This window comes from Periplaneta americana, chromosome 3 (assembly GCF_040183065.1).
Source record: "Periplaneta americana isolate PAMFEO1 chromosome 3, P.americana_PAMFEO1_priV1, whole genome shotgun sequence".
NCBI lineage: Eukaryota > Metazoa > Arthropoda > Insecta > Blattodea > Blattidae > Periplaneta > Periplaneta americana.
Window position 1 is genome coordinate 121,677,115 of NC_091119.1, and position 17,471 is coordinate 121,694,585.

A 17,471-nucleotide genomic window follows, 5' to 3' on the forward strand; every position below is an offset into this window, starting at 1 on the left:
TTTTAAATTGCACGAATGAAGATGAATGAAAACTTTATTGACATTTGGTGGATATCTGACGAAGCACATTTCCATCGTAATGGTAGTCACTTAAAGGAGTCCTTTTTAAGAAATAAATGACAAACTGTGTACTTGTCTTGTATGTCATTAAAAAAATAAATTCTTGAGTCAATAACCAACTATGTTGGGCTGACCAGGCGTCCCCAATTTTTGGGGACAGTCCACAGTTTTGAGTTGCTGTCCCCAGGGGTCCCCAGGGACCAAATGTCCCCATTTATGTCCCTGGAAATTAATTTTGTCCCCAGAGGCTTTGATTTTGTTTCAATAACATTTTACACGTAAATATTTAAGGAGCGTGATGGAACTGCTGTGATTCATGCACATTTCTGAATACTTCTCAGTATCAGACAGAAGAACCAGTGAGTACAGTATGAGATATTCTGCACTCTACGAGAAGAACATAGCATCTTTGTCTTTGCTCATCTTAATATTTGCATTGCGCAGAAGCATTAGAACTGCCACAGCGTCCATTTTTAAGTAGTTCAAAAAATGAGAAATTTTGTGAGAAATCAACAGATGAAAAGTGGTATGATGTTTTTCAACATTAAAAAAAAAAATTCATTCCGTTTGAAAATCTTCTCAAAATAGTGTCATTAATCATGTGTCGTCCAGTCAGTAATTCCTCAGTTGAAAAACTTTTCTCCACAGTGAACTCAATCTGGACACATGAAAAGTCAAGAAAGAAAGTTGAAACAGTTAAAGCTTTGTTAGACCTACAAATGAAAACAAACTTTCATTCCTCATTTGAAGAACTTAGTGTGAAGCTGTATGGGAATGAACAGATCCTTAAAAAGATACCTTCTTCAGACAAGTACTTGTAAAATGTGTGTGTTAGAGTTCAGTGTGTACAGTATTATGTGAAAGACATTCATGCTTGTGTCAGTATTGAAATTGAATTCTTAGCGGCTATAATTGTCTGTATATAGGAGTTACGTGTGCTTATGCATTTAATCCAAAACGTTAAGATACTCCACAAATGTAGCGTGCAAAGTTCTATCATTGTATCTACTGTTGCATGTATTTTCTGCAACATTTCAATGGAGAGTGACTAGTAAGCATTTGTGGTTTTTCTTGAAATTGCTGATGTACCCTGCTGAACCATAAAAAATCTGGTTTTCCTAAACTACGTATTTATAATTATCTGTTTCTCTGCCAGACCCTGTGTATTTCCACTCATAGTAACAGATGTTACCAATATAAAGATTATGGAAATCTGTGATAAGAAAAAAGTAAGGAAAACTGACTAAAAATCTCATGGGTTAACGTCCATCTGTGTGTAGTGAGACTTGTCAGTAAACATGTAGTAGATGCACAGATTGAAAATAGGAAACGAATTAAGCAGAGACCAGTTAGAAAAGTTAGTGATTTAGTTTTCAAATGCTCATTATTAGAAGTCAACTAACATTTCTAGTAGTAGAGCAGCTGGCTACAAGGTAGAAGAGTGTGGGTTCGATACAAAGTGGAGAAAAGGAATTTTTGTTTTTCCAGAAGACTCTCTGCTGTAAAATAAGTAACAGAGGTTCTTTACGTAGCGGTAAAAACTGAACATAAATGGTCGCACCTTCGAGTGCTGCAGTAAAGCCTCCATTACATGTTCATGATATAGTATGGGGATAACCATTATATTTCTTGTAAACATAGGCTTTGACTCTAAGACAATTTTAAACATTATCATTATCTATAAACATTTAGATAATCTTTTCACCGATTTTCTATATTCTCTGATGTTTTAAAATAGATAATGTACATATTCTTTTATCACTGAATTTGATTTCGTTGTTACTAAATTGTAACCTTTCTTGTATAGAAGCTAATTATTGTTGTTTTTATCTTTTTCAGGACATAATGATTGAACTCTATAAGAAAAATGTATGGAATGATGCCAAAACTGTGAATGTCATTGCCACAGCCTGCTTTTCTAAGTATACGAAGGTGATTATAAGTCCTTTTGTCGTAATTTCTTCCTCATAGTAGGTACAAGTTCTGTACCTACATATGAAATGTAATTATACTCGTATTACAGTATTTTCATCTCTGGTGACATTTACTGTGATATTCAAATGGAGATAATCCTTGTTATTGGCGAAGGTATGGTATGTAGGCGAATTTTAATTACATTGCCTTGCAATGAATGAATGAATAGGTAAACAAATGAATAAACCAAAGAACGAATAAATGCACAAACAAACAAGCAAACAAATGAACAAACACACACAAATGAACACACAAACAGACGGATGAACAAACACACTATTGATTTCTCAATCCTTGTTAATATGTATGTGATCCCATTTCAAAATAAAAACTTTTTAATTTCTCTCTTTTAAGATTTTCCTTTGTTTGGTATACTTATTTATTCTTTGGTATACACAGTCTGTCTTCAGAGTATAATTTTTTTGTGCATTAATTTGATAGCTTTGCTTTTTCTGTCTTTCAGGTTATGGTTGCAGCTCTGAAATATTTCCTTGGGTCTGATCCTGAAGAAGAGAAGAAATCTGATGATAGCGATTCAGATGTAATAACCCATTTTTTGCATATTTGTTTAATTCTACAGTAAGCGTGGATTTATATTTTGAAAGTGATCTGAGGTTAATTGTTTTGTGTGAGAACATACTATTAAAAGTACTGCTTAAAATTATATTTTTCAGACAAAATAAAAGCATGGCAATGAGTCAGATTATAATGCATGTATTCATGAGGACTTCCTTCAAATATGTACAAGTTTACGAAATCAGGTGATTTTCAGTTAAAAATTACACTCATTAAGTATTGCCATTGGTCATTGTTTATAAATTCATATTTCTGAGCTTTGTAAATAATTTTTGAGTGTTTGTTGTTGTTTAGTCAACTGTCCAAAGATAGATTTGGGCCCCACAACTGACACCAACAAGGCATTATTCATGAGGTAACCAGGCCAGGAGATAATGGGGTAGGGTGACCAGTTCCTTTCCCTCTCCATTGCATGCATTGCTGACTAGATACATATTACACTAATCAGACTTCAGATGTATACAAACAGTTGTTTTTCCTCCGACACATATCGTCAAGTGAGATAATAAATGTAAGTTACGAGGGGGATCCTGGAAATAACGACTGTTCGCGCATACCCGCAGCGCAGCTGACTCCCCTTCCTTGTTTGAAGGTCAACTGGCTTCCTTAACATGTATTCTCATAATGTTGTGAGTACTGGTTGCAACAAGTCGCCATTGTGCATTTTGTGTTACTTCAAAATGAATGACGTGATTGATAATCCCGCCGACTGTGAGGTGAGGAGTGTGATTCGATTTTTGAATGCCCGACATTTGAAACCTGCAGAAATTTACCGACAATTGAAAGAAGTGTATGGTGATACTGTAATGAATGAAAGAAATGTGAGAAAATGGTGCGAAATGTTCAACAATGGGCGAACAAATGTCCATGATGAAACTCGACCTGGACGCCCATCACTCATCACAGAAGACCTGAAGACTGAAGTGAACGACAGAATCTTGCAAGACAGGCGCTCATCACTCGACGAATTGCATATTGCCTTTCCTGACATTTCTCGTTCTTTGCTTGGTGAAATTGTGTCGCAACATCTTGGCTACCACAAAATCTGTGCATGATGGGTTCCACGGCAACTGAGTGACCAACACAAAACTCAGAGAATGGCCTCAGCATTGACATTCTTGATGCGATATCACACAGATGGAGACGCCTTTCTTGATCAAATTGTGACTGGTGATGAGACCTGGGTGTCTCACAACACCCCAGAGACCAAGCACCAATCACGTCAGTGGCATCATCCCTCATCACCCAAGAAACCGAGAAAATTCAAACAGACTCTCTCAACACAAAAAGTCATGGCTACTGTCTTTTGGGATCGCAAATGTGTTCTTTTGCTGGATTTCATACCAAAAGGCACTACGATCAATGCAAATCGTTATTGTGAGACTTTACGAAAACTACGGCGAGCCATCCAAAACAAGAGGCGAGGAATGCTTTCGAGAGGAGTTGTGCTTCTTCACGACAATGCCCGCCCGCACACTGCTGCTTCAACTCGAGAATTGCTGGATCAATTCGATTGGGAAATCTTTGATCATCCGCTCTATAGTCCAGACCTTGCTCCTAGCAATTTTCACCTTTTCACTAAGCTGAAAGACTTTCTGGGTGGTACGCGTTTTGGAAGTGATGAAGAGTTGAAGAAGACAGTGAACACCTGGCTTAATGAACTGGTGGCAGAGGAGTATAACACGGGAATTCTAAAGCTAGTGAACAGATACGACAAATGTTTAAATGTAGGTGGTGATTATGTAGAGAAGTAAAGGAAGCTTCAGTTATGTAACAGACTTTGTTTTTTCAAATAAATATATATTTTTTTAATTATTACAACAAAACGGTCGTTATTTCCTGGATCCCCCTCGTATTTATCAGCCAGGACTTCAATCAGAGGTTTGAGTGTTTGTGTGGATGAAATATGTACTGATACTGAATGTGCAATACAGTTGTGATATTGTAATTTTTTCCCATATTTCATTTTTTTTAGCTTTATTATACTTTATGTTCTTTGACTTCGTAATAAGACTAATAAGTTATAACTTTAGTTCATTTAATAACATTTCAATTGAGAATGTCAAGTCTGGCAACCCTTATGTACAGACATGGTTATAATTTTATATCTGCAATAATTGGATTTCATTAATGTAAGTCGTTATTAAATGCAGAAGTTTATAAACTAAAAAAAAAAAAAAAAAATCAGGAAATATGTGTGCATCTATGCACTTAAAATTACTGAACTAGGCCCATGCTCTGGAAATAAATCATATGCAGTAAAAATTGCTGCTTAACTATAGTGTATTGCTTGATTTGCTAGTTTATTCTGACAAAATATAAAGTATTTTATAAATAAATGTAATAATGGCAATATTTAAATAATAACTTAATATATTACTAATGCTAATAATATAATTTTTATGTAAGACACACTAAATACGAGAACTGATAAAGTACACTAAACCATTAAAAACTTTTTAAGAAACTGATACCAGAAAACAGAACGTAGTCTTCTGACAGGAAATAAATCAGACTGAGCCAATCAAAGAAGAAAAATTATATTCTCAGTTTAAAAACTCAGCTTGCTTTTCGCACACCTGGCAATATACCATTTCAGCATTACTAGATAAACATTTCTCCTCCTCTTTCTTTTTTTAATTTCAATAGTAAATTCTTCCTACTTGATTTTTATTTACCCGTTTTAAAGCTTTCTTCATCAAAGACTTGTTAATACCTAACTTTAATACATTTAATACAAGGTGAAATATGAAAAACACGTTAATCTAAGCATATTACTCCTGTTATAGTTGTTAACACAGCACTCAAATAAAACCAGTAAAGAACTGTCGAAGTGATAATTTTAGTAACTTCTTTTATATATATGCCAACATCTGCATGTGTTAGAAAATTACCAGATATCTCAGTCAGTCAGATAAGAAGCTAACAAGCAATAAGTTAAATAGAATAGTTACTTTAAGTTTGAAATGCATTCAGCTTGCGCATAATAATCTATAGTTAAAGTGTTAACAATAATGAAAACTACTGTTCCTCATAAGGTTTTGGAAAACATAAAAATTGATAAAATGTCAAATATGTTCAGTATACGCTCTTAAGTATGCGAAATAAAATAAAATATGCATTTATGGCAGAACATCTGAAAATATGCAAAATAACTAAACTCATACCGAAAGTCATGAACAACAATTTTTTTTATGAATCAGGTTAATTAATTTTTGGAAAAACAAATATATAAAATATATCACCTTATTTGCCTGATTTTTCTTTGTTTTTACATAACCTCCAGTTTTTGTATACATTTTTCCCACTGTTGTGGAACAGATAGAAAATACTGACTCATTTCTTTCTTGATGTCCTCTATCATTTCATAGCATTGGCCTTACATTAGATATATCCGAATCTAGGAAATTTATGCATTTGCATAGACTTCTGCAGTCTGTAATCATTACTGGAACTACTGTGATCTCATGAAATAAGAAAGGCCTGCATTGTTTCGTAATGTCAACAAGTTAGGAGCATCTAGAGGAAGTGAGAAGATTGTAATGTGCTTTGTCACTGTTTATGAAAATGTGAACTTTTATATCTTCTTATGTATTTTTGTTCTTTTTTTTATTATTTTTAAGAATGAACCATCTGCAAGAGAAGTTTTAATGGCCAATCGAGTTAACAAGAAAACCCGAAAAAGAGAAAAGCAATTGAAGAAAGTTAAAGAACATGTCAAAGTACGTCATGAAATATTTAAATCAAATATCTTTTGTTGAGTGTTAAATAGACTTTGTTCTGAAAATTAAGTTCTGTTCTTTTGTAGAATTGATGTCGTTTCTTTAATACTGTATTTAATTACCTGGTTTCAGAAAAGCAAGAAGAAAAAAGACGCCACTCCTGTTTTTAATTTTTCAGCTCTCCATTTAGTACATGATCCTCAAGGTATGATACCGATATTTAGCAAACTAGTTTCTCTATATAGTAGCTTGTGTGTAAGTGTTTTGTATAAATTGCTTAGTCAAGTGTATTCAGTGTCTAATTTAAAATTTTTAACATTCACCATTAAATACAGTAGCTATTTATGTACACTGTCATGTTTCATTGAATATTTCTTGACATGAATGTAATTAATGTAAAATTATCTTGAATTTATAGAAATGACTACTATTTGAAGATACTGTACAAGGTCCTCCATGTATAATGCTTCCCTCACATCACAAGCTTAGTGGCATTTTCTGTTATACATTTTGTTCAGTTATTGTGAAATTGGCCTTCATTTCTATTGTAGTAACTTGAGTTTCTAAAACCTATTTAGCAGGGAAAATATTTATAAACATCTAAAAAATGAATTTCTTGGAAAATGTTCGAGATGATTCATTGGATATTTTCTTCTACATTTTGCTTAACTTGAAACTATTTGCTGCAATATGCTATACACCATTCTCAAATGATTAGAAAAAACACAATAGCTTGCACTACACAATAGTTTGAAGTTATCCCTTCAGCTTGCACTATATTATGCACAAATGAGTAATCCCTTCAGTACCTCACAACAGACTGAGATGAACTGTGTGGATATCCCATCTGCAATGTGTCTAGAATAGCTTGCGACTTGCAACTTTGACATCATGACCTTGATGCTAGTAAGCAGTAAGTGGTACTTCGAAAATTCGATATTCTCTGTGAAATTTTCTTTGGCATCTTCACGATATACACTTCGCAAAGTATCATGTTTTTATATCAAAGTCTTTGATCTTTGATATACATTGTTTAACATGTTACAACTATAACATGTAGATACCTGGCACCAACAGTCAGCAATCATTTTTTTGCAATAAATCATGCTTCATTGTGTAGTGTACATGTCTAGTGGAGTTGGTTGCATGCTAAGAAAGACACTTTGGATTATTCTAATATTTTTTTTTCACCAGGTTGTCATTTGACATTTCTGGTCTCTCCTGACGATTGTTTATCTGTAACCTACTTCTGAGGTTTGGGGTGATTATGAAGTGCCAGGAGGGATCTTAAATCTAAACTTTCTAAGCCTAACCTAATTTCCAGACCATGGACGAACACAGGAACATTCCCCTTTAAGGAAAAATTCCTGTGTTCTAACCGGGAATCGAACTCGGGACCTTATGAACTGTAGTCCGAAGCTCTGACGACTAGCCCATGAGGCTGGTCAATGGATTATTCTAAATCCGATATATTTAGTGTAATAACGTGACTTCAAAATCACCATTCTTATCCTTTGAAGCAATAATCCTGCCAACATAAAAAATGTTTTTCTTGTCATGAAAATGGACCAGCACATAATCCCCTTCCTGAGGCTCTCTGTCTAATTCCTCGAAACCAGTAGGATCTGGAACTGTCATCCAATCCATGTCATTATCACTTTCATCATAAACAATGTCCATTGTTTGCTCGTCATCTGAAGATTCGGTTTCTGGCTTCTTGTTTGTTATTTTCTTTTTCCTAAATAGTTGTTTTTTTAACCATTTTGCTTTTAATTTGGTTCAATGCTCTTTCTTCTAAAGATTTTTTGATTGGAGTGTCTGTTGCAATGCAGTTTTTCCCTGTCCTCCTTCCCTTTCTTCTGTTTTTCTGCTCACCAGCCTTCGGGTAGCCTCCGAATTCTACTGGGCTGACAAAATCTTTTACTGGAGAACTTGATTCATCTTACTGAGTTCAGCAGAATTTTTCCGGTTAGAACCTGATGTTGAAGTACTGGCTGATGTGGTATCAAGACGATCTATCCCTACTGGTGTGATTTCAGTGTTTCGTCATGTCTGATATAAAACTGCCCTTGTCAGTCTTCCTTTGTCTATTTCTGACCATCGTATAATTAGAATAATATATGTTTTACTGTCACAATTATTACAATTATAAATTTATTGTAATAATTAAACAATATTTTACAATACTTATTAATGGCAGACATTGTCTGATTGTACCCCATTGTGGGTGTCTGATTGTGCCCCATAGTGCACATAACTACATTTTGATTTCGCACTGCCATGTGGATACTGTGATTGGATTCTGATCAGTGTGTAACTGTAGCTTTAAAACAGCTTTATAAAGTGTGCTGTATTTAATTATTTAAAAAAATATACACATAAAAACAAACAACAGAATAATGAAAGGAAATTCTTTCAAAATCAAATATACAAAACACCTTTAACTCACGAATCACAAAGAAAGCAGTCTTGCAATCAACAATTCACAGCTTGGTATGGGTTCAACTTCTTGTCACTAGATGGTGTTTGATGTACAACTATTCCATCTTGCGAAAAAGTCACTGTTTAATTGTGCCCCCTGTCTGATTGTACCCCCTCCTCCCCTACTATTTCATTATTATCAGCCAAAAGGTTCTTGAAGATGTCTTACAACAGATTAGGTTCCAGAAGTGGACTGTTGGGACCTATCTCAGCAAAGGATCTATTGTTTCATTGCCTATAATGCCCATATCGTTTATAGTCTGTTCTTATTCTCCTGTTCCATGATGTAATGCAGGCAATCTCAGCCCATTTTGAACTGGTTACACAGCTCTGCAGTATATATTGACTACACCCCAACTCTGGCTACTAGCAACAGGCATCTATAATGAACACTGATCAAAATACCCCTCATTTCTCGTGAAAAACAACTGAATAGACTACAGTGGACTATAGTGGACTTCATGTTGTCAGCAAACATTAAAAAGATTGATTGATAAATTTAGAAGTTTATGGCTTCATTATTACTTTTTTCCAGGTTTGGCAGAAAAATTGTTTCAGCAGCTGGAAAAAAGAAATGAGCGATTTGAAGTAAAGTTGATGATACTTGACGTGATATCACGACTTATTGGGCTGCATCAATTGTTCCTTCTGAATTACTATCCATACATCCAACGGTTCATGCAGCCACACCAGAGAGGTGAGTCAATATTCTGATCTTTGCTAGGATACTGTTATTTGAAATACTATATATTACAATTTTAAATTCTGATGCTTTTGTTAAATCTTTTGAGTAAGTCTGTCATTCAATTACTAACATTGTGCAATAAAATTGTTGAAGATGGACATGATCATCCAATGCACGAACGAATATAATGATGTCGTTATTATATTTCTTCATTTAAATGTAATATAATGTAATATAAATGAAAATGTGAATTTGTGTGCACGCGCATTTGTGCATGTGTGTGTCTGTATGCATACCTTTGTGTGTGCAATCATTATTGAAGTGTTTCATTATAATTTCATGTTATGTATTGGATATATTTTATACAAAGATGTTGTGTCCCTTGTCTTTCAGAAGTGACAAAAATTTTGCAGTTTGCAGCCCAGTCATCACATGAATTAGTTCCACCTGATGTAAGTGTTTGATTTTTATGTACTATACATTTATCCAGTTGGAAAATTTATTGATAAAGTGTAACTGATTATTAAAATAAAAGTTACATTCTGCTGCGGGAGGGGGGGCAGGGGGAAATTGATTCACTGTAATGTAAAAAAAAAAAAAAAACAAGAATATATCTGTTTCAAATTAGAATTATGAACTTCATTTTTCTGTATATAGATTTTATTATCTTAAAATTGTTTTGTTGCTTGTTAAGTGAGTTACAATAATGTAGTTTCTTAAATATTCTTTGATACAGGTACTGGAGCCAGTTCTGAAAACACTTGTGAATAATTTTGTTACTGAGCGGAACTCTGCAGATGTTATGGCTATAGGGTAAGTGCCACATTACGTATTATGATTGACAAATGTGTGTTGTCATGTTAAAGTACTTTCCTGACAAAGCTTTAATATAAGAAGGGATGAGAATGCGAGAATGGTTTTTTGTGCGAGTTCATTTCATAGACATATGGGAAGTCCAAAGCCACACTTTTAACAAAAAATTATTTTTTGTGCGAGTTCATTTCTTACACATATGGGAAAGCTACTATTAAAATATTATAAATGTATTATGATTGACAGATATGTGTTGTCAAGTTAAAGCACTTTCCTGCCAAAGCTTCAGATATATGAAGGGGTGAGAATGAGATAGTGCAAAACCACACTTTTAATAATAATGCATTTTCGTGCGAGTTTATTTCTTACACATATAGGAAAATTACTATTAAAATATTATAAAAATTACTCAACAAATGATTTAAGATACGCCAAAGAAATTATGATACCGCACCTAATAGCATTGGACTCTAAATCTTTAACATGCTCTTTGACCAGTTCTTGTTGTTAAATTGCAGTCTGTCATAGTTATTACAGTTTGCAGTTCGTTAAGTGTTCATGGCCAATGTCAATACACTACACATTTTACTGCTTGTGTCAGGTCTGGGGAGTGTCGAGGCCATAGATTTTTAGAGATCATGCATTCTCCAGAAATCACAGTCAAAGGCTGTAGAGATCTATCAGCTGTGTGCAGTGGCATTGGAATCATATCGACAGTGTTTAGGTAAAAGGGCTTAACCTCATTTTTTAAATGTGACTTCTTTTTGCTGTAACTAATGTAATTAATTAAAATTTAATTACAAAACGTGGAAATATATTTTTTGACAATTATGTTTACATTCTTCCATATAAAATAACTAATTATAATGTGTTAAAATTTAATTATAGCTCTTTCTGAAAAATTACCTGAACACCATCGATATGTACTTGATTTCATGTTATTCAAGTTGGCCAGTGAAATTGTACAGAACTGGTGTTTCTGAAAATTTGCAAGGAAACTTCTACTGCAGTAATTCCGTATACGAATCACCTTCCCGAAACACAAATTGGATAAAAAAAACGTGTTCTTCTTTGGAAAGAACCAAGTGTTTTCTCGATAGAACGTAGCAACTGCGACAATTATTGTTGAAAAATAGGTAAAAAAACTACTGCTACTTCTACTGTTACTGTAGCACCTAGGCACAAATGGCTCATTGTGCATCCCATGAGCTGGAAATAAACCCAGAAGACCGCAATGCAGCATCAGCCTTGCGATGTTACTGGGTTTAATTCCTTTAAATTCCTCGGGAAATAATAAGTGTGAAGTTCTGGGTTACTTGTTGGAGCTCATCCTAATATTATGTATTAGTCATGTACAACGTTTCTTCTTATCGAGAACAGAACCTATTTCTCTTACTTATTAAATAATTTAACAACACAATCTTTCGATGGCTGTATAGTCTCTGAAGAGTGCCACTGAAATTTGCGTAAACACAAGTCATGACTTATTTTCAGTACATATACTTTTCAACAAGGTAAATGCGTTGCTATACTCTGTGTCTAACCATGTTTGAAAATACTTATTTCTGAATAAAATTCAGACAGCAAATAAGTGCGAGCATGGTGCAATAACTGATAAGGAAAACCTATGCGTTGTGGCCTGATCTTAATCTAAGCTTGTGGCATTCTTACTGAGCTGTAAGATTGCAGTGTGACAGTTAGTGCATTGAGTTTTCCTGATCTCGTGTATAGAATATCCCAAATCTTGATACATCATGCAACTTGTGTAGAGAACGAAATGGAGGACATTTTGAACAACTGCTTCGAAAGTCAGGTAAGATTCTCTACATTTCTTCTTCTTCTTCTTCTTCTTCTTCAGTTCAACAGCCTTATTTAGGCCGAGATCACCCCATTGATTCTCCTCCACCAACTCCTATCCTGTGCATTTCTTTCCCTTTGGTTTATTCTCTTCATTTGCATAAATAAATAATTCACAAATTTCACGTGAAGGATCACTTGCCATACTGTAGTCCCTTGAGAGCGCAAGAATGTCATCAGTGGGAGGTGGTGATCTGCTTGCCAGACTGTAGTGCCAGAGATGGCAGGAGTTCCGGTCCCTTAGGTTTGACTCACCATGTACATATTATGTTTTATAGTAACACACACTTTACAAGGCAGCCGTTGTTCTCTTGCACTACCAATATTTTTCATAAATAGTCTCTTGTTTCTTGGTTATGAAGAGAAGGGCATTTAGTGAGAATCTTCTTGGTTAATTTATTAATTTGTTTTACCAGTGGGCATATTGGTAACTGAAACATTTAAGGAACTACCAGTAAATAAATTTAAATAGTGAGTGAGTGAATAAATAAATAAATAAATTAATAATTTGCGTACTTGCATGCATTTAACGATGTTAGTACATTTGAAATCGTGAATGTGATATCTGCTGTTTGCCACAGTATAGCAGCAGTAGCAGTTTATATACAAATAATGCCATCTCATAGATTATTGCGTGCCAAGGGACATGTATCTGTTACTTATTAAATTAATTAATGCTTTTGAATTTATAGCCTGAATGCTGTACGAGAGATCTGTAGTCGTTGTCCACTGGTGATGAATGAAGATCTTCTAAGGGATCTTGCCCAGTATAAGAATTACCGGGAACGTAGCGTCATGATGGCAGCAAGGTCGTTGATCCACCTGTACAGGTCATCCATGCCTGAACTCCTGCATAAGAAGGACAGAGTATGTGAAATCATTTACCATTGTTCGTTTAAATGATTGTATTGTATTGTATTTATTTAAATTCCATGGTATTCGTAAATCGCTTCACAGCTAGAATATGGAACATGTCAAAAGAAAAAAAAAAAAAAAAACAAGATCTTACTAGTACTATGCAGTCATAATTATAATCACAGTCCAGTTGAAATATATACAAAAGAGTTTTACGATGTGGTCTACTAGTACAACACAAAGTTTTAGTATCAATACTTAATACAACACAGAAATGTCTGAGACATGTGCATAAAGAGATGACTATTTTTCTGTATGGTCATTAGAAATAATGCTTATATAAGTCACACAATTCCTTCGTATCGTTTTCATTTTCTTAATTTTCCATATATTTATGAAGGTAGTGTCATTGGGTATAGCTTCATATTTTTGATGTTCAAGACTCAGTCTGTAAGAGTGACTGAAATGACAGATTTTCATAGTTCTCTCTTTTGCTGAAGTTAAATTCTGAAATAGTATGTTAAATGAATTGTCTGATTTGTTCCATTTCAATCATCCAGCATTTCGATGAAACTGAATAATATTAGCTGAAAGTGTAAATAAAATAATAAATAATTGTTAAAATTTATTTCTTGTAGGGTCGTCCTACAGAAGCCATAAGGGAACTCAAGTCGAAGAAATATGGCGAAGTGGATGCCAAGCACTACATTTCTGGAGCTGAAGTGTTGCTGCAGGATTCCATGGAGGTAAAAGCCTTTAAGAATGCTGATTATAACTTTTAGGTAGTTACAATTTGTGAAATGAATAAGTTGTTCAGAACAGTTTCTAGTGGAGTTATTTCCTTTGGCATGGTCTGCAGTGACAGGAATAATGTGTGTCTGTGTTATCATTATTGTTCTACAATTGCAGTACTCTGAGTCTTTCCCAGCATGATGAACCTTTCCAAAAACCTAACCTTAAGCTCATCAGATGTCATCATGAAGCTTTTTCTTCCTTTCCCATTCCATGCATAATAATTAATGTTGGTGCTGTCTCTTTGTATCCAGTTTTTGGCAGGTTAAGAGATGTGCTTTGTTGAGAGTTTGTTTGGATTCATTGCATATAGTGTGTCATAGGATATCCCATGCATCACATTCTGTGTAGGTGTTGTTCTAGACAGTAATGTTAGTGCTGTGTTGGAATGTGGCAGTGGCGTATACTGGTTAAAGGGTTTGGGCTACCGCTGACCCTATTATTACACAAAATACATCTAACAATTACTTTAATTTTAATTACTATGGTAAAACTAATAATACAAAATTATTACATTATGTTATATTATAAACTTTTTCTTTTGTAATATCCTTGGGCTACCGCTGGTAGCCCGCAAAATACGCCCCTGGAATGTGGCTTCTACTTAAAATTTTCTAGGTATGTTTAAAAGTCACATTTTGGACTGAATATTTTTTTGCGCTGTTTGTTAAAATTTTGATTTTCTATTACTTTTATTTTCTAATTATAGGCTACAAAGTACAAAGAGAAATAAGGGCTGGGTAGTAGAAGAAGAAATCTCCTGTCTAGCTGAAAATGGGTCAACGAGACGAGTAGATATTTTAGCGTACAATGCTGACACTAAACAGGGCATCATTGTGGACCCCACTGTACGTTTTGAAGTAGAATGTCATCAGTCAGCCGAGATCCACCTTGAGAAGAAGTCGATCTATGAACCTATAGCCAACTATTTCAAGCTGAAATATGCCTTAATTCACGTTGAGGTATTGGGCTTGCTCATAGGTGCTTGAGGGACTATACCAGCTTTTTTCGAAGAATTTCGATGGCAGTTTGCTCTGCCAACATCTCTGAGGGATGACATTGTGATCATTGTGTAAAAAAAAATCCTGCCAAATCCTAATTAATCACATGGTGCCACATTAATAGCAATTGTAATTTTTCACGCTCGTTTCTTTGTTTCCCTTTTTTAAAATTTAATATCTATGTTTACATATGTATATTAATTTTTTTTGAGGATATACTGAATCCGTAAGGGCTACCCTCAATGGGGGCAGTTCAATATTATAATTTTATTATTTTTTCAGTCACGAAGCTTGAGTTTCTGAGGGTACTAGGAACAATAGACTGTGCCGGTACTATTTCACATTGTCTGTAATGAGGCGATAGTAGTGATCCTAGTGGTTAGCAGCTATCTATGGATGCATATTTACTATGTATTGAGCTTCGTGACTGTATATACTAGACTGTGGTATTATGATATTGCATAAATGATTTCGAGAATTTCACGAAAATACACGTTTTCAATATCACTAATACTGAAAGAAGTGGCTTTCTGTCTGTCTGTATATAGTAATTTCTTCTAAACCACTAAACAGATTTTTATTAATTTTCAGTATTGAATAGTGTTTATCTACGAGTCTGTTGTAGACACAGAATTTAAGTCACGCTGGCACATAACAATGTTAAATGCCAATAACTCAGTACCTGTAAAAGATAGACTGCACAACCACCTATACTGGTGGCTCTGAATAGTTATTAAGTGTAGCAGAGAATAAGACAAGAGAAGTAGGATTAATAAATGTTATAAATTAGAACTGCATCAGTTTAGAAGATGGCTGACATCGACGTATGTATAAGACAACGTGCTGTGATAGAATTCCTGAATGCGGAAGGTGAAATGCCCATTCACATTCATGAAAGGCTGAAGGTTTCTGGAGGTGCAACAGTGGATGTCAGCACTGTTAGACAATGGGTTCGTCACTCTATGAGTACAGAAGCTGAAGAGGAAACACTGTTGGCTGATGAAAAGTGAAGTGGCTGGCTTATGACTGCAGTGACTCCACACAACATCCAGTGAGTCGACGAGATCATTCATGATGACCGCCAGGTAACACAAGATAAAATGTGTCGCATGCTGTCCATCAGTAAAGGCAATGTGATGTCCATTATTGATAAATTGAACTACTCTAAAGTTTGTGCACACTAAGTACCAAAATTGTTGACCAAACAGAATAAAGAGGCAAGGAAAATAATAGCCTCCGATCTGTTGCAGCATTTCAATGTGGAGGGGGAGAAGTTCTTAGCGAAAATTGTGACTAGAGATGAGACTTAGGTTTACTTCCTTGACTCTGAGTCCAAGAGACAGTTGATGGAATGGAATCACACAAATGTCACCAAAAAAGAAAAAAATTCAAAACTGCATTCTGCAGGGAAAGTTATGGCAACAATCTATTGGGATGCGGAGGGTGTGATTCTGGTTGATATTTTGGAGCAGGGGCACACAATACAAGTAAATTCTGTCCAATACGTCGAAATCCTGAAGAAGCTTAAGCAGTCTTCTGTAGGTTTGCCCATCAGAAGCTAGGCAGATATTCTTCTTTTGCACAATGCAAGACTACACACCAGTCAATACACCACTGGCGAGATTGCGAAAATTGGTTGGGAAGTCTTGCCTCATCCACCATACAGCCCTGACCTCGCACCATCAGACTTAAGGAAACTCATTATGGCCATCACTTTGAAGATGAGGAGACCCTGAAAAATTACGTGCGCCATTGGCTGAGGAAAAAGGACCGTGGCTTGTACCGCACTGGAATACATGCTCTTGTTTCAAAATGGACAAAAACTGTGAAAAAAGACGGAGATTGTATTGAAAAGTGACAAATTAATCGTAAATGTTGTGGCTGTTATGCTAAGTAAATTTAATTTAATTTTCTTGTACATTAAAAGAAAAAAAAAAAGTAGGAGGCATTACTTTCTGATTGATCCTCATATAACTTGACATTCTTTTTAAAATATTAGATTATTTTTTTGAGTTTCAACACTCAATCTAAAATCTTTTCATCAATGGTATTTCTTTGATTTCTCATAATCAGGAAGTCAGTTCATATTATAGTGTCATTTTGCTTTTCCACAGGGCATTCCAGACAATGATGACGATTCAAAGGATGGTAGTGATAGTGATGATGAATGGATAGATATATCGCACAGTTCTGAAGATGATGGTGGGGATAATGACAATGATAGTGAAAATATTGAGAATGTTGTAGAAGTGTCTGAAAGTAAAGGAGATGAAAACAGTGAAAGAGATCCTGTAGAGAAGAAAGTGAAAGACAGTGACAAGGTATGTAAAAGTTTTATTTAATAAAACACAGTATATAATTCTATATTGTTACATGCAATGTGTTGTATGTCTCATTGTAGCTGAACTTGATTTTTGTGGAACAGTTCTTCAGTTTCATTACACCTGAAGTCGAGAGTTTCCATAAACATTTTAATAACTTCCTCCCCTATCAGTTGTGAGCGAATAATTATTTCCACATTAGTTGAAGTTCCAATAATCCCCATGCTTAAGAGCCGATCTAAAAGTAGAGGTTAAAAATATTATAAGCAGAATGCATAATTGTTAATGATATTTGAATATACTCGTACTAAAACAATATGAGTTTCATTTATTT

General features: G+C 34.7%; 1 protein-coding gene across 1 annotated transcript in view; it reads left to right on the forward strand.

The window, feature by feature from the left end:
• Mys45A (SDA1 domain containing protein Mys45A) overlaps positions 1-17,471 on the forward strand; it is a 36,183-nt gene that overhangs the window by 11,840 nt on the left and 6,872 nt on the right. The window contains exons 6-15 of the mRNA XM_069821489.1: positions 1,900-1,992; positions 2,498-2,575; positions 6,234-6,332; positions 6,465-6,537; positions 9,349-9,510; positions 9,892-9,950; positions 10,235-10,311; positions 12,861-13,035; positions 13,662-13,769; positions 16,931-17,137. Of these exons, the coding sequence (XP_069677590.1) occupies positions 1,900-1,992; positions 2,498-2,575; positions 6,234-6,332; positions 6,465-6,537; positions 9,349-9,510; positions 9,892-9,950; positions 10,235-10,311; positions 12,861-13,035; positions 13,662-13,769; positions 16,931-17,137 (1,131 nt within the window). The remainder of the gene's footprint in view (positions 1-1,899; positions 1,993-2,497; positions 2,576-6,233; positions 6,333-6,464; positions 6,538-9,348; positions 9,511-9,891; positions 9,951-10,234; positions 10,312-12,860; positions 13,036-13,661; positions 13,770-16,930; positions 17,138-17,471) is intronic.